This window comes from Pithys albifrons, chromosome 5 (genome assembly GCF_047495875.1).
Source record: "Pithys albifrons albifrons isolate INPA30051 chromosome 5, PitAlb_v1, whole genome shotgun sequence".
NCBI lineage: Eukaryota > Metazoa > Chordata > Aves > Passeriformes > Thamnophilidae > Pithys > Pithys albifrons.
Window position 1 is genome coordinate 27,227,554 of NC_092462.1, and position 17,811 is coordinate 27,245,364.

Sequence of the window (17,811 nt, forward strand, 5' to 3'; positions counted from 1 at the left end):
GACAAAATATATTCCTCATGTACAAGAAACTATTGGGAAACAGGAGTCCTCTCTGCAGAAAGAGCTGTTTTTGTGGCTGCATCCTATTGCTCTAGTCCTTGCCTGCAGAGTTGGGAAGAATAGGAGTTCAGCTATGCTTTGCTAAACCTTCCGTGGCAGATAGTTGTATTTTCCTATAGTGAGACTTGTTAACATGTAAAATGTTACAAAGAAATACTGGTTGGTACAGTGAAAGTTGATAATGAACTCAGTTTTGTTGGAAGTATCTCAAGGCCCAGATGGACACAGCTAAACAACCCAGACCTGCACTTACAGGAGGAGCATTTCAGACACTTCTGGAACATTGCCACTTGCTCCTGAAATAGGGCCCTGCTGAAGAACTAGCAGTTGTTCTGTGCTGTGCCGAGTGTAAATCAGCTGTGCCAGTGACACTGGTTGTGCACCTGTGCTCCCATCCTGTGGGAGCTCGGCATGGCATTGGGGTGGGCAATACAGAGGTGAGGGGACATGCAGAAGTCCTGGTCTGCTCAGCACAGAGCTGAGTGGCAAGGAAGCATCCCTTTGTGCTCCCATGGTATTGATCCAGCTGGTTTAATGCTACACGCTCCCTCTGTTTTTTTGGCCTCGTGGTTAGCATCAAAACAAAGTTATTTGTTTTGCTGTTATCATTTCCAAAGAAAGCTGCAGCATCGTTTCTCATATGGTTCTGCCATACAGTGTACAGCTTCCTTGGGGTATTGAATACAAGACAAATTATTTTCCTCATCCTTGGAAACCACAAACCTAGTTTTCTCACCAACAGAGAACTTTTCTTTTGACTCAAAACTAAAAAGCCTCTCCTGGATATATTAGAATAGATACTTGCTAAAATATTAAGTTAATTTCGGGCTGAAAGAGAGTAAAATATAGGAGGAATTTAAATAAGTCCTTTTTCCCTTCCCAGCTCCTTGATACACATAGACTGCTACTATCTTCTCTCTACTTCTGCCATTTTAACATGAACAGCCAGTGAAATAAAAACATGCTTCTTTTTACTTCCTCAGCTGTGCTTCATGTGAGGTAGCTGCTCGCTGAAGCAAACCCATAGGATATTCAGAGGGCTGTATATAGGGCAGCCAGGATTTACAGCTAAGCACAATCTGCCTGTAGAAGTCATCCTGGTTGAAGGATAAGTGCCTTTTTATTTGATCAGGGATCACAGGTTACCTGTGCAGCTTTTTGTGAATAAGCAGTTTAGGGAACTTGAAAGATGAAAAAGTTGTTTTAGAAGTGGAACTACTAGACAAGGAAAGTAGAATAGAAAGTGAGATGGGAACTAATAACATCTTGCCTGTTATTTATTTACAGATTTACTTTGCTCACACTGCCTTGAAATGGATAGAACGAGCTAATCTGGATGGCTCAAATCGTGAAAAAGTTATTCCTGAAGCTGTAGATACACCCGAAGGCCTTGCTGTGGACTGGATTAACCGTAAATTGTATTGGACAGACAGAGGGTACATGCTGCACAGTGCATTTATGTTGAAGCATGCCATAAAATATTTGGAATAAATGACCGGTGATACAGAAATAGCTGAGATATCACTCTAATTCAGTAGTGCTTCACATTCTGATTGGGTAGTTGTAATCTCTAGTATATACAGCTGTAAGGTTCTTTAAAACTGAAATGCTGAAAGTTCACTTTGAGTCTGCTATTGTATTTTAATCTTTGTCTTTCCAAGAAACACAGATTTGGACTCAGTTGCAAGGAATGTAAAGCACGTACTGTATATATACATGTATGTATGTGCCCATATGCATGTGAATATATATGTTTACGCTCTTTTTTTATACATACACTATATGTGTATATGTAGAGAGATAGGTGTATTTTTACATATAAAAAAATTACTCTATTGAGTACATCTTGGGCAGAAGTCAGTTGTTGTTGGCAGCTAGAATCATGCCCCTTTAAGCTATTGGACAGTTCTTGTCAATTACCTCTGATAAAAGGAATGACAATATGATTTCACATTTCAGCTGATACCTAAACTTACATTCAGAGAGGCACAAAACTGACTTTTGGTAAAAAGGCAGTGTCAGATCAAAACACACAATGAAGACTCCTTGAAGAGTGCTCATAATGTTTCAATATGACCAGTATGATCTACAATTCATTAGTCAATAGAAAGTAATTTTGAATGTTCAGATCACCCTTCTTCTCCCTTAGACATAAGCTCCTAGTCCACTTCCTTGCTAACAGGTACAATCTTGTCTATGTGATTGTGCTCCTCTAGAAATATGCCAGTATTGTGAGACGGCTAATCATGGTGTTTGTAAGACAAGAGTCCAGGGGCAAAATGAGCAATGGAATCTGCCACTTTCTTTTCACTCACTGTATTCAGCTGTTTGTATTCCACATTTCAAGGAATATATTTCTCTTTCTATCTCTGTGTGGCCTTTTTTTGAAGATTCAGATAGGCATGGAAGGCAGTAGGCTTGGTTTTTGGTAGAGGCTGATAATTGTTTGGCAAGGTGAAGACTGAAACAATAAAATCAGTTTTCTGGAAAAAAAGATGAATTGGAAGACTGGTAATGTAGATTCTATACTTGACTCAGCTGTAGATTTTGTGAGTGATCCTGAGAACCTTAGCCTCATTCTTTTCTGCAATAGATATAATATGTAAAATGATTGGTGACTTCTGGATGAAAAATGCTATGTAAAAGTACTATTTTAAAAAATTCTTTATACATTTGATAATGGCATTCAGCTAGGAGCTGGTTTTCCTCCTGACTCCCTTTAGAGCCAACATTTGTCTATTAGTGAATATACTTTTCAACTCATTATTTGCGCAAAGAAGGAGAACTTAATGTCTTCTGCAGAGCAGCAGGTTCTTTATCATCATGCCATAGACCAAATAATGAGGCTGTAGCATGAATTACTGGTTGATAAAACAACTAGACTCCCCATATCAGCAGGATTATTTCCTGTCATTTAAAATTTATTTATTACAGCTAAACTAAAGTGATGCAAAATCTTAGTACATTTGACCTGAGAAGGTAATTAAAAAGCTAGAAAGGAGGACTTAACAGTGGTCTGTGTGTTGCAGGAAGGGATGCATCGAAAGGAGCAATCTGAATGGAATGCAAAGGAAAATGATCATCTGGGAGGATACCTCCCAGCCCCGAGGGATTGCCATTCACCCGTTTGCTCAGTAAGAAGTGAAAAATGCAGTTAATCATGTAATACTTCGGGCCCCCTTTTAAAAATGAGCATGCCAGCCCTGCCTTTTTGGCAGTCAAAACGTGCATTAGTCTTCTGCTAGTTTAGTCACTGCCTTGCAGAGTTGTGTGGACTGCAATGTTTTATTGCTGGGTTTCTTTGGTGAGCTGGGACGTGTTCATTTCTCATACATATTTAAAAGAAAATACCAGAAGCATTAATGATATTGTAAGCAGTTTAAGCTAAAGAAAAGCGTGAGCATCTGAAGTCATTCTGACAGTTTGAAAGCACCACACTACAAACTTCAGTGTTTCCATAGCTATCAGTGCAAAGAAGGTAGTCACTTTTAATAAGTAGTGCTTACAAAGGAGTTCTTTGGCCATGGTTCAGTTTCTGAGGAAACTAAACCTAATCTACTGTTGTTAAGGTTTGTTGGTTTAAATGCTCCTTATATCTTCTTAACTAGTGTTGAGATGAGCGCACGAGTTCTGGGTGTTTAAACTCATGATGAAATTCTGTTTATTTTAATCAATGGCAAAGTGCCATGGATTTCAGTCAATATCTCTGTAGTAGGAGCATTTTTAATCTGCATGTTTGGAGTTTTTTAATTTTTTTTTTGTTCATATCCTGCTAAAACTAAGTACTTATAAATCAAGGAATGAAACAAAGTTGGGGGACGTGTTTTGTTAGCTTCCCTCTGGACATAAAAGACCTGAAAGAGTCTTTCAATAGAGATTGAAAGTGATTGAGATTGATAGAGATTGAAAGTGATAGGAAAACTTTGTAGAACAGGTGGGTTCTGGGAGATTGCAAAGAGTGCAAGGGGGAAGGGAAGAGGAAACATCACTAAAATCTTCCTTTATTGAAAGTTAATAGTGAAAGAATGAAAAGACATTATAGCAATGTCCATAGTTGTAGATATTGAAAGGGATCTGAAACACAATTAAGACTATTGAAAATACTCATCCCTGCATTGGATACTTTGATAAATAAAGCTAAACGAATCTATGGGTTATTTCAGTAAATTTGAGAGAGGCAACTTATGCCTGGAAGGCTGGAGCCCAGACTTCAGAAGTAATTTGTGTATTTGGTATTCCCATTTTAAGATGCCGTCTAGCATTGTCTGTTCATTGAAAACCAGCCAGCACTCAGTGACTAACATACAGGACTCAACAGGTAGACCTTCAGAATCGTGATTTTATTAAAAGATGAAAATATACTGGTTTATTTTTTAGAAACAAAATAACCTGTGTACTTTTGATTGTTTTCCATGGGCAGTGGATAATTTTGGTTCCATTTGTGTATTATTACACCATTGTTTAGACAAGGGGCTGGCTAATACTTTGTCTTCTGCTGTCTGGGTTTGCGAAACCACTATCAGCTGTCATGGAAAATCAAAAAGCAGATATAAAGAGCTGGCAGTTCGCATAGGCAAGGAGTTGTTTTTCAAAGGTTTCATGCCAGTGAACAGTGAGGATTCTGAATAAAGTCCCAGTGTAATCACCTGGAGTCTTATGGCATATGTGAAAAGACCAGAAGCCAATATGTTTGCTTGAAGTGTGCACTTTTTCTCCTGTGGCTCAGGGCTGTATTGCTCTGATCTGACCTTTCTGCTTTGAAAGAACTCCATGGAGAGGAGGACAAACATTTACTTACTGATTTCCTGTATTCATTTTGTTTTCTAAAGGAGATTATTCTGGACTGACATGGGGGTCAATCCCCGGATTGACAGCTCTTCATTAGAAGGCATCGATCGCCAGGTTATAGCCAGCACTGGTCTGGTGTGGCCCAGTGGAATAGCTCTTGACTACTTATCTGACAGAGTGTACTGGTGTGATGCTAAGCAGTCAGTGCTTGAGAGCGCAAATCTGGATGGTTCTGGTCGTCGAATTCTTGCACAGAATGATGTAGGTGAGGTTTTGGGGTTGATAACTACCTACTGCTGCTTGCCAAAGTGTGTGTATGTACCTGCATATGTGTATGTGAATTACTGTCCAACAGCTGTGTTGTTCATCCTGTGCAACACTGTGTTGAGGTTAATGGTCTCACTTTAGTTCTTCATTCTGTGACCCAGCTGACTTTTATTCATGTTAGCAGAAGTAGTCTTTCTAACCCTCTCTGTTTTCACCAATCAGTCACTTTGCATTGCACAGAGGGCTTCTCTGCCTACACAGAAAATAAGGAAAAAGTTAAAAACATGGTTTCCTTGTTTCATGCATTGGTGCTTTGTTTAGTTCAGGTTTTGCTGTGTTTATTGTATCAGTGAGTTATTTTGACATAAACTGAAAGAGAATTAATCTTTGTTGTTAAGGTCCTTGAGCAGCAAACCTGCATCTGCACTGTTGAACACTGGAATAGTTCTAAACACACAGGATACCAAATGGAAAAATTACTTATACAGTATGCCGGTAGTTGTTATGGCTTTGAAGGTGAACAGAGTGAGGTCTTTGAGGAGTCAGTGTTTTCCAGTTCAGGAGACATCAAAAGGCCTCGGCAGAGTGACTTTCCAGACTCCTCCTCTTTCCCCTGCTGCACATATTCTGCTGTGTGCTCCACTTTGCAACTGCTCTGCAAAGTAGGACCTTGAAGCCTGGACAAAGTTTCACTTTATTCCTCCACAAGGAATGAGACAATGTCTTACAGGGAGAAAGCAGAGGAAAGCCAGGAGCACTGTAGAAACACAGGCTATGAGAAAAGAGGATGGCTTGGAGCAGTGATACGGCTGTTATAGGAGAAAAGGACATCAATACGCTTGTGCAAAGAAGTGAAAGAATTGAAGGCCCGTAGAGGTATGAATTTAGAGAGGCAGAGAGGCTTGATATCCTGATGTTTCACTAATGCTATTGGTGAGACCAGAATTCAGCTTGTGTTCTTGGGCAACTGGAGGAAGGAAAAGTGGCACCTCATCACAGGCATTCTGCCGTGTAGTGGTTTTTTATTACAGCAGCTCCCTCTAGCGCTCCTATACTGAGTGCTCATTCAGTAGAACAGTATGCCAAATAGATAAATTATTTCTGCTCTTCTGCTAACCTCGTTTTCAGCTGTGAGTAAAACAGTCTGTAAGCACCTGCCCAAGACAATGAACAACACAACCCTTCCTTACTTTTATGCAACGTTTTGGGGTTGCATTGTTCTGGGAAATGTTCATGTGGTTATTCATTTTTTTGTTCTTGCTATCTCCATTGATTGACGCTGTGCTTCTAGTCTTAATCCTAAACATATTTATAAATTGAGAGGTTAAGAAAATGCTGGTCAAAGCGGGGTTCTGTTTGTGGATAGTGCAATCTATTGGTCCTAAAACTGTGAGCAAATGTTTGGGTGGGGACAGTATCTAGATCTTGGGCTAATTGCTCAAATTTAAAGGAAAAAAAAGCTAAGAACCAACACTAGTGATTAAGCATGGCTCAGTGGAGGTAATAAAGTGCCAACAATATACTCTTCTACTTAAAACAAAAGAACACTTAAACAGTGTCTTCGAAATTTTTTTATATAGGAGTGAGGTTTTTTCATTTTATTGTGAGGTGTATTTAAGATATACCAACACATAATCCTTCCTCAGAGTTCTAATGTATCTGTTGTTTTGTTGGCCTGTTTGCTTAGTTTTGATTTTTTTTTATTTTAATTTTTTTTTAACTAATGCATTTTGGGATCCCAATTTCATTACCAAAATTAAACATCATCTAGATGAGGTCTACATCAAAAACAAAGATCATAAAAACCTCATGCCTACAAAACACACCTTTCAGAGGGACTCAGACTGCAGTGATATAGTGTGGTCCACATTCAGACTGTGAGTAAGGACCAGCACAAAGCAAACCTGCTTAAGCTAGGAAACAACAACTCTGAAACTGGGTGGACATCCATGGAAGAACAGCATGTGTTCTTACCTTCCATTGCAAAAAGCTTGCCCAAACGCTAGTTTGAAAGCAGGAGATTTCTAAGTGTACTAATGATCATTTTCTATCATGAAAGAGATACTAAAAAGAGTCTGCTGTTACATATGAAAGTGTCCTTTGGATTCTGAATTGCTGAGCTTATCTCCAGAATGAAAACTAGGGATTTGAATTTTCCTCGTGCAGATAATGTTGTGGTACCAAGGAAAAGTTCCTGTACTCTGAACTGGGAATGGAATTTCTCATACCTACTGCTCATTATGCGTTAGATACCTGGTCGAAACTGTTGTCTAGAATCCTGTTGTCATTAGTGGAAAGAGAGGAAGCTACCTGGATGATCTATTGACTCCTGTGGTTTGTGTTAGCTGTTACTGTTAGCTGACCATATGCACATGTGGACCACTGTACTGTCCTTGTCTGTACTTTTGGCACTTGCAGAGACACACACTTGACTTTGGGGTGCTGCTTTGAGTCTGTGGCTACAGTGACTGTAGCTCCCAGGCTACACTGTGTAAGTACATTTATGCCTGATGGCAAATGGCATGAACTCCTCTCCTCCTTGTTATGTGCTCTGTGCTGGGCCACTTATTGACAGATTTTGGTCTGCTTGGAGGTTACTAGAAGTTTAGAGACTGTACAGAGCCAGGCAAGTGTCATAGCCTCCTTTGCCAAGAGCATAAGTAACATGTGCCCATGGGCCATCATTCATGAGCACTTATCCCTCCCCATGAGAAAACGGAGTGGAGAACTGGCTATGGCTATGTCCCTGTGTTAGAAGTTGACTTATGTGCAGATAATGCTTTTGTTTACATGTTTTCTTGTGTATGTTCTACAGAGGTGGAAATGATAAATCTAATGTTTTTGTAGGCCACCCTTTTGCTGTAATGGTGTTTGAGGACCACCTGTGGTTTTCTGACTGGGCTAGGCCATCACTAATGAGGGTGGACAAGAAGACCGGCCTAAACAGGGTACGTCTCCGAGGCAGCATGCTGAGACCCTCATCAATGGTTGTAGTTCATCCTTTGGCGAAACCAGGTATACTGCAAAAACTAAGCAGTCATTCCCTTCCAGCCTCCTCTTGTTCACTAATATCAATAGAATAGATGTCCTTGGGAAGAGGGTTATCTTCTCAGAAACAGGCTTTAAAAGAGCCTTGCATAATCAGATTGGCATTTCTTGAAAGCATCATCTGGGCTTGTGTCCCAGGAATGCTAACAGATTTTGTCAATTTATGTTCATGCCCAAGAATAGATGTTGGTCAATTGCCACAGGCCTACCAGTCTTTAAACTCCTATTATCCTACTTTATTGGCATTCCTCACGCACACTAATAATAACAAATTACATAGACAAAGATTTTCTAAGATTTATTAGTTTTGGATCAAATAATTTGGTTTTCTATTGGAAACAACCCTTCTGTAAGCAGAAAAAAGTAATTCAGTAGACCAGGACTGAGAGAAGGTAATCACAGGTTCCCTATGCTCTTGTAATGTTCTTTCAGGAAACGTTACATTTCTGAATATTAAAGGAGAAATAATAAATGAAATAATAAAAAATATGATACATAGATACAGAGTATGTGAATCTGATTACCTGCCAGAGGCTAAGTAGTAATGTCTGTGCTTTACTATATGCATCTGCTGTTATATAAAAAAATTTTTAAAAATGCTCCAGTTTTTGTCAGTCCTTTTTCTTTTTCCAACTCTGCACAGCTAAATGGAGATGTTGACTGAAGAAGCAGCTTGTTAAGTTTCCTGTTTTTCTGCATTAGGGGCAAATCCTTGCCTTTATGAGAATGGAGGCTGTGATCAGATCTGTGAAAATAATTTTGGAATTGTCCATTGCAAATGCCATCCAGGATTTGGGAAAACTCAAGATGCAAAAACCTGTTATGCTCTGGATTCTTCCAACTCAACAGAAGGTACAATTCTCCAGTTCCAAAAAAGACCATTCTCAAACTTTTGAAGATTCTCAGAGATAGCATTGAAAAAATTCACCTTGCTCTAACATGAGGAGTGATGGGGTGTTATCCTGGGACAATAACATGTTGTCTGACCACTATAATTTTTTATCTTGGCTTTTTAGCAGCGAAAGAGAAGTGTGCAGTGCTGACAAGTATTATGAGCAATGTGTCCCATTCCTTCTTGTTTGTATTTGAGAAAACCCACCAGTGAGTGGCTTTAGGAATAATTTGAGATCAGAAACAGACCAGACTGGGACAACACTGATGTTTATTTTAAAAGGAAACCACCAAGATTATTGGAAAGAAGACAAGTGATGGGAAATCAGAAGGCTGCTTCAGTAGATTTAAATAGTCTACATTGCTTTTTTCCTTGTCTTTTTCAGGAAGTGTCTCTGTGCACAAGGAGATAGTGCCAATGCCACCACCAGAGATCATGTTCCAGAGCACACAGAGCAGTGGGATTTTTAACGATATGGATAGTGGGGAAAAGCGGAAAATAATTTTTTTGATGGCTGAAATCATGGTATCAGGTAGAATCTGATGGTTGTCTTCCTTATATTTACTGTAATGCTCTGAACAGGTTTATAGAAAAAAAGAAATCATAGACCTTAAATGGAGAAAGGCTCAGTGTAAAAACTGGTGGCATTCATGATCTTAACTTTCTTACAAGAAGTTGGGTCTATGGAGTTATACCAGGTAGGATTGCTTTTTCTTTCTTTGTTTCCACATTCCTTTGTTATGTCAAAAAAACCTGATAATATTATCTTGACTTAGAGAACAAACATTTCTAAGTTGGAACACTTGGGAAAGTCTCTCCTTTAGATTTTTTAAGTCTATTAAGTTTCTCTGGACAAAACTGAAGTAAAACCATTGAATTCTATATATGTTTGATGACACTACATCATTAAATTTTACTAGATTTTGAATACAGTATTCAGAAATCCTGCTACTACATGACATGTCAACTCTATCTAGACAAAGGGAACAGCCCTAACGATTGTGTTGGTTTGTCATCAATAATCCTGGAGAGCTAAGTTTTGAACCTTGACTGTATGTTTTTGCTGTCTTAGTTTAGTTTGAGGTTTAGTATGGTTTTTTCTTTAAAACATATGCGGTACTTCTTTTGATCTTTCCAAATATATCTAGCTTTTTTTTTTTTGCTTGTTTCACTTTGTCTATGCTACAGATCAAGATGACTGCACTGCACTAGAATGTTATGTCAATGCAGAGTGTATTTTGCTGGAAGATGGTGCCGTATGCCAGTGTTTGAAAGGATTTACCAGGAAGGGGAATGCATGCTATGGTAAAAAAAGACATTAATATAACTTTTGGAAAGCTATCAACTGTGGGAGAGGAAGGAAATCTATCTTCTTTCACATTGGCATCTCTGCTGTGTGAGCCATGACAGAAAGGTCAATACTATGAAAGGGATGATGAACAGAGAGCATGTGAGATGAAATGCCTGTCATATGCCTTATTTTTCCCTGAGTAAGGAGTGTTAATCCTAATAATAATAAAAAGAAATAATGGAAATAAATAGGAATAAAAGTATCATGTATTTATTTGTAAAAATTGCCTGATTATAAAAGCTTGATCCGTAGGCATGATAGTTGATGTATAATTTAGAAGTTTGTATTAAGGAATCTCTTAAAAATTAGTATACCTGATGTAATATTTATATAAAATTGCTGCTCCTTTTTCCTTCCAGCACTAGAAAGAGACTAACAACCATACAACACATTGCTCATGGTGGTCTTAAAATTTTTGGACTTACATGCAGCATAAATGGAAGAACTTTGTTCTCTCATAAAGTCCAGGAGAGGACAGTGATAAAAACAGAAAGAAAAATATGATTTTGTGGTTAAGCATGAATACTAGAGGAATCTATGTTGCTGTAGAAAGGGAAAAAAATTTGTAAGCCTATGTGTTCTTTCACAAAACAGAGTTTCTCAATGACCTTACAAGTCTTTTCCAACCTAAAGGATTCTATGATTCTTTAATGTAAGGCTTTGTTTGGAATTGGATCATTTCCTCCAAAGAGGTTTTTTTTTTGAAGCAAGTGGTATTTGTGAAGCCTTTATATCTCCAGTTGGTAGTACCTGCTTGACTGTCTTAGGATCTTTAGAACAACCCCCTCAAATTTCATACCAAAAAAGAGCACAAAGTCCTTCTCTTTCGATTTTCTTCAGGTGCACAAATGACAAGTGACAGCACAGTCTGAGGGAGATTCATGATGTAGATATTTCTTTTAATCGATTCACTTGATGGTTTCATTGCCCCTGTATCCTGTCTTCTTGTTTTGTCTCACAGATGTTGATGAGTGTGTTGTAAATATGGACCGCTGTGATCGAAATGTGTCGAGCTGCATCAATACAGAAGGAGGCTACGTCTGTAAATGCCTGGAGGGCTACACTGGAGATGGAGTCCATTGCTATGGTATGGACACACATCAGGGCTGTGCTCTGTCTGGAAGGCTGGGCAGTATGAATGAGCAAGAGATGTATCTTATGATTTGGGCTAGCCTTCGAACAAGCTGGGAAGCTGTCAGCTGAGCTGTTCTGTTTCATTTTGAACAATCTGGTAGGTGCATGGATCCCAACAGTGACTTCTTCAGATAGCTGACATTTATCATTTCTGCCTTTTTGATTCTTTCATCCCTGTTTGAAGTGTGGCAACCTCAGCAACTGATCAATATGCAAAGCCTGTAGTTGTCAGTGAATATCTCCTCTCAGTGTTTGCACTCTTTATAGTAACTATAGAGCAAAGAGAGGAAAAGTGAAGGGGAGGAGGGAAGTGGAAGTGAAGCAGTAGAGCTTTATTGGAAATCGTTGCCATGAATATAAACGAAAGCAGGTATTGAGTGTGTCATAATACTCATCAAATAATTTCAGGGCTGTTTAATAGGCATGAGGTTCAAGGTGTGACACTGACAACTTGAGTACATTTAGAATCTTGTTAATAATCAGACCCACTGATTTTCCCAGCAGGCTCTGCCAGGTCTCTAGTTCATTCTTTTACATCTCTTAATTCTTAATCCATTTTAGCAGTAAATATGAACAGGAAGCGTTTTCTCTCCAGTGTTTGATTAGCACACAGTTGGTTCAGAGCTTTATGAGTGTCTTGGCTTCTCTTTTTTCCTTTTCTTTTTTTTTTTTTTTTTTTTTTTCCTTTATAGCCTAATTCAAAGCCATTAAATTTAAACCAATTCTTACATAATCTTTGCTGGACTTTGATTCTTCAATACTGATTAGGAAGACTAAAAAATGAAAAACAGTATCATTATTATGGGAAGAGTGTAGAAAGTATCAGAGGCAAAAGATTCAATAAGGTCTTTTGCCTGCAATGGTCAGAGACAAAAGTCATGTCTTTGAGGATGTTTGAAAGTGCAGATGGAAGTGCACACAGAAGTGACAGACTCCTCTTGCTGTCCCAGCACCACACAGAAGGCATGTCCTCAGGCAGCCCTGGCCACTTATGGTCTGTGATATAGTTGCTCAGCTAGAAGGATTGTGGTGTCTTTCGCTATGGTTGAAAAACAATCTTCTTGAAGTTCATAAAATAGTAAGATTCAGAGCATTTTATTAAAGATGCAATATTATTATGATGTAAACAGAATTGGAACTAATTTTGTGTTTGATTCCTTGAAGTGTACTATGAAACCCAGAAACTGATAAGTGATTTGGTACTTCAGTTTTAGATGCCTGCATGAATGAACAGTGTCCAGGAATGCGTCAGTACACTGCGATAACACAAGATGAGTTCATGTTGTGTTGTTGAAAGCACATTTCTTGAAATATGCTGCAACAGTTTTGTTCCTCATTCTTCTTGCTTTTAAAAATGCTTTTCCTATACAGTTTTGAGCCATATCCTGTTACTTTTACTGTAGAAAATTTCCCAGTGGTTTAAGCTATCATTTCACAAAAACTGGGGTAGTACATCTGTGATTCCCCAAAGTAGATCTGGTGCATGTATTCTACTGACAGTTAATAAAATGAATCAGAAGCTGATAAACTCTGGTATGTGAACCCTTTCAAAGGTTCTATCTTTGAAGAGGGTGCTTGGACACTTAGGAACCAGCCTGGCAGGTGCCAGCCTGGCAGGAGCTGCTGCCCTGGGCTTTGCTAGAGAAAGCATGGAGGCAAGGAGAGGGTGTGCAGCAGAAGAGGTTGAGAGGTATATATGAGCCTGAAAACTTGTAATCAGGGAACCTCTTCATAGTAATTTGGATTGAAGTGTTTGCACAAACTGAGTAAATCTGTAGGTTTCCAGACCCTTTCCTTCTGCCTAAAATTTTTGTTTAGGCCGAACTATGTGAGTGGTACCGGGGTGGGCAGCTCCTCACTCCCAAACCCTTGTGCTGTGCTACTGCAAGAATACCAAGGTACAAGCTATGGCTAGTGATGCCAGGAGAATATATCTGGTACAAATAAGCCTTCTCTTCAACTCTATTGTACTTATTACATTTCACAAGAAAGGTTTTCCTTCCTTCTTCAAGTGGAGAGCCTCTGCAGCATCATAGCATGCTCTGAGAGGCTGGTGAGGCTGTGATCACTTGCTACACTGGTTACGTTTCCGCTTGGTTCTCCATGAAGGCATATTTGCAGAGGGAAGTTGGTGCTTTTCCCCACTGCCAGGGGACTGCCATGCTGCAACTGCTGCCCTTTTAACCGATGCTCTGAGTCATTTCATTCTTCTAACTGCAGACTGTTTGGGTGACAGATATTGATGAGTGTAAGATGGGGTCCCACACCTGTGGAGAGAACATGACCTGCACAAATACAGAAGGACACTTCACTTGCTCGTGTGCTGATCATGCTTCAGGAACTGGCATCAACTGCAGTGAGTAAACGGAGTGAGCAAATAAAATGATGTGACCCTTCATTAAGAACTGTGTTCTTAGATAAATTGTTGTACCAGGAAACTAAGGTATCCCTATATGATGACATACTGACCAGATTGTGGATCCATTTAGCATTGCTTTAGGAGAAGGCTGTTTTGAGGTGGACTAAGGAGACTAGATCTGAGTTTAGTTTGGAAATACCTGCATTAAGATATCCAGTGCTAATTTTTACTGTTTAAGTGTAACAATCTATCTACTGGCCTTTACAATCAACAACAGAAGTAAATGCTCCTTCGAAGTAACATTTTTGGAGGTAATTTCAACCTGTGTCATTTTTCAAACTTTCTGTGCCTTTCTTCCTTCTGCAGAAGGTTAGCACAGAAACTGCACATAATTTAAGTCTCATTTGATTCTTCAGAAAAAGCTTGTCTTTCAGATTCAGTTACTAATTTTTCTAAAGGGCTCTGAAACTCTTCAGTAAATCAGCAATCAGACTTTCTAAAGAGAGTTGCTAAAGTTTCAGTACTAGTGACTATCTGACCCTCATTTCAGTGCCTCAATGTGGCAGCAGCATTCTCAGAAAATGTGGAGCTAAGCAACTCATTGTCTTGCTCTGTGTCAACTCCCTTGGTCAGGGTGAATTTTACTTCAGATAAGTGACTGTCTGATGATGGAGGAGCACTGGGACTGTCACAGAAGGAAATTATGGCTTTCTTACATAGAACGCCTTTTCAGTTACTTAAACTTTCAGTAGTTTCAGGTGTCACTCAGAAAATGATGATTTTAAATGATTAATGACTTGGAAGTAATGCTTTCTAGGTCCCTCATCTGTCATTCTGATCCCATGTCTTCTTGGGTCTTAATACACTATTCTTACAGTTTTGGCTCTTACAGCAAGATGCAATTTCCTTTGCAGAATGCACGCACACCTGGGGTCCACTCATCCTTTCCATTCAGGCTCTTTGCCATGGCAGTTCTCCTGCAAATGAAATTTTAAAAAACAAATGTCATTGAAGGTCATGATGCAATAAAACTTGTGTGATTCATAAAACTGATCCCATAATAGTATGAAAGCAAATAGGTGTGTTTCTTCTAAGCCATACTGTTAGAAATTCTTTGCCATGTAGCTGTTTTATTCTGTCCTATAGATTTGATATATCATCAATGTAGGCAAGAAAACACTCATTTTCTGTAAGGGCATGTCTGCGCTCTAGGTCATGGTGTGCAGACATATAGTGCTGTGTTTAAAACCAGCTAGTTTGGTAAGCTGTGTAGGTGACAGCGTGTGCAATTCAGAGCAGGCTACAGAACCCTTTGGAGAACTGAGTTCCCTGCTTCCCCACTGATGTTGTTATCTGTACCTGAGCTAGCCTGAAATAATAAAAAATGTAATCAGCCATCACACAGATGTAATCAACTGGATGGCAACAGTCTAGAAGTAATCTGCATAAGAATGACAAGTTGTATGTGAAAACTTCTGAGTCCGTGATCCAAGGGCATGAAATACAGTCACCCTTCACCTGTACCTCTGACTCTGGTACTTCATGCATGGTAGAGATTTACCATACCTCAAAGCTGCATAAGCAGCAAAAATCATTTAAATGTAACCAACTAGACCATTGGTGTAGCTTTTCTTCAGAGCTGTACTCACACATCTAAACATACAGAATTTAGTCTGCGGCTCTTTCATTGCAAATCTAAAATAAAATAAATTTAATAATTTGATCTAAGTTTCTGTGTGCCTAAATTTGATAACATAACCAAAAAGGTAAAACACAAGTCATTAATAGAAATTAGATATTTTTACCTACTTTCTTACCTTGAAGTTCTGGAACTCTTTTGCTGCCCTTGTGGCCAAAGGTTCGAGATGTCTTTGTGAAATTCTCTGTTTCAGAATCTACTGTTCCCCCAACTGCTGTCAGCAATGAATACTCTACACATGCTGTGCAAAGGGGTATTGTAGGATGCCCTCCTTCATATGAGTCATATTGCCTTCATGGTGGAGTGTGCAACTATGTGTCTGATCTACAAGACTATGCCTGCAAGTAAGTACAGAAATCTTTGTTTTCTGTGCTAATGAATGGCACGCATTTGGTGCTACCCTTAATTAAGTGCAGGCAGTGAAGAGTTTGTCCATAAAGTATCTGTTCATCACTCACGATAGCAATTAGAATTAGACTCTCCTGTTTTCTGTGATTGCTGTACTTTTCAGTATGTAGCCACTTTGTTCACACCCATTTCAATTAATAGTAGGATTGGATTTGTTTCCTAAGCCTTTGATTCTTTGCGTTGGAAATGGGAGGTAAGTTGTTAAATGACTTAATGCTCATGGCTTTATAAAAGAGGTGCTTGCTGTCTCTCCTGTATATACTGTGCTGGCTTGTACCTCCCTGTTGGTCTTGCTGTTCATGTGTAGCATTCAATGGGGTGGAAGAGGACAGCTCTGACTTGTCCGCTCTGATTGAGCCCAGAGATTCCAGTGTCAGTATCTTCCCTTACAGTTTGCAGAGTCTTGGTCCCTGGCAGAAAGGATACAACATAATGGCCCTCTTATAAACAGGGAGAGCAGCAATGAGACTTACTTCCCCCCTCAGTACTTTTATGAAACCTAATTCTGGGTTCCCCAAATGCAGGTGATAAAAGCAAGGAGAATCTCATCTCTGCAAAGTCAGCCTTGGCCTGGTCAATGTGGCAGCCTAGTCCCATGGGGCAATCACTTCTTCAAAACTTTTAATGCTGGAGTTCAAGTCTGTAACTTGACTGTATTTGAATCGGTGCTGTATCTTTCTTCAAAATCAAGCATAAAAATGTTTACAGTGGGACAAATACCTGTCTGCTCCCCTGAGACCTCAGCTGACAAGTGAGGACCTGTGCAGGGGTGGATGCTGTCCCATAGGAGGCAAATCTCCCTCTATGCCTTGGTTATTCATGTGGTCCTGGTATAACTGGAGTGAGGAGAGCAAGCTTTATGCTGAATGGTTTTTTTGACTTACCATGCCCCCCAGGTCTTCCCCTCACTGCAAGCAATGTCACATCCTAGGCTTTTTTATTTTCAAATATGAGTGGTCTTCCTTGCCTATAGACCTCTGTATCTGAAGAAATATGAGAAGAATGTATCTCATATACATACAAGGGAATGAAGTAGATGCTTTGTGGCACGACTTTCCTAAGTTCAGCAAAGCCCTTAGGTGAAGACATCACAGGAGATGGGCTCCTAGTCACCTCTGGTATTTGTTGTGAATTTTTGTTGTACATTTTAGAGGTGTTGAAAACTCTTGTCTTTTTTTACCTCATAGAGTTTCTCCTTTTGAAACTAAAGAGTCTAAAACTGCACAACTTTCAAATTGGATCACACATTTTTTCTTTTGTTTGTTAGCTGTTAGTGCATAATAAGAATCTAAATGTACGTTTTATTCAGTTCTTGAAGTGGAAGCAGTTAAAAAAACTAAGGAGGAACCATGCTTAGCTGTGCTCTTGAGGGCCAGGGTCTGTGTGTGTACCTTGCTGGCTTCTGACCTTGATGAATTCCCACTAGATGGCAGCATTCATTCATGTAGGCTCTAGTACATTAACTAGTAATACGAAGTAATGCAAAAATGTTATCTAGCCAAAATATCTAGCAAAAATTACGTACCAAATGTGATTCACATTTAAATTAATAAAAGATATTTCACTAGAAAGTAGATATTTCAGCTTGTTTGAAAGTCATTGTGATCTAACGTTAAAACCAGCATTTTTTCTGCCTTCCTGCATGTATACACTCTGAACTGCGACAGAATGTGCCTGATTTAATAATGACTGCTGCTAAAATGATTTCAGAACATTATGTAAAAGCTGCTGCTGGTCAAATCCTACTTCTTTGCTTATTTGACTAGCTCTTGGACTTAAGTAAATTAGGCTAGTAAGAATTGTGA

The 17,811-nt window shown here is 39.2% G+C and overlaps 1 protein-coding gene across 3 annotated transcripts in view; it reads left to right on the forward strand.

Annotated features, from left to right (window-relative positions):
- Positions 1 to 17,811, forward strand: part of EGF (epidermal growth factor) — a 59,460-nt gene that overhangs the window by 29,871 nt on the left and 11,778 nt on the right. For all 3 annotated transcript variants that reach the window (XR_011697890.1, XM_071555997.1, XM_071555998.1), the window contains exons 12-21: positions 1,348 to 1,496; positions 3,090 to 3,194; positions 4,890 to 5,113; positions 7,963 to 8,130; positions 8,866 to 9,015; positions 9,441 to 9,587; positions 10,244 to 10,360; positions 11,368 to 11,493; positions 13,777 to 13,896; positions 15,792 to 15,942. Coding sequence is in view for 2 of the 3 variants with exons in the window: in XM_071555997.1 (XP_071412098.1) it covers positions 1,348 to 1,496; positions 3,090 to 3,194; positions 4,890 to 5,113; positions 7,963 to 8,130; positions 8,866 to 9,015; positions 9,441 to 9,587; positions 10,244 to 10,360; positions 11,368 to 11,493; positions 13,777 to 13,896; positions 15,792 to 15,942 (1,457 nt within the window). In the remaining variant the exon portion in view is untranslated. The remainder of the gene's footprint in view (positions 1 to 1,347; positions 1,497 to 3,089; positions 3,195 to 4,889; positions 5,114 to 7,962; positions 8,131 to 8,865; positions 9,016 to 9,440; positions 9,588 to 10,243; positions 10,361 to 11,367; positions 11,494 to 13,776; positions 13,897 to 15,791; positions 15,943 to 17,811) is intronic.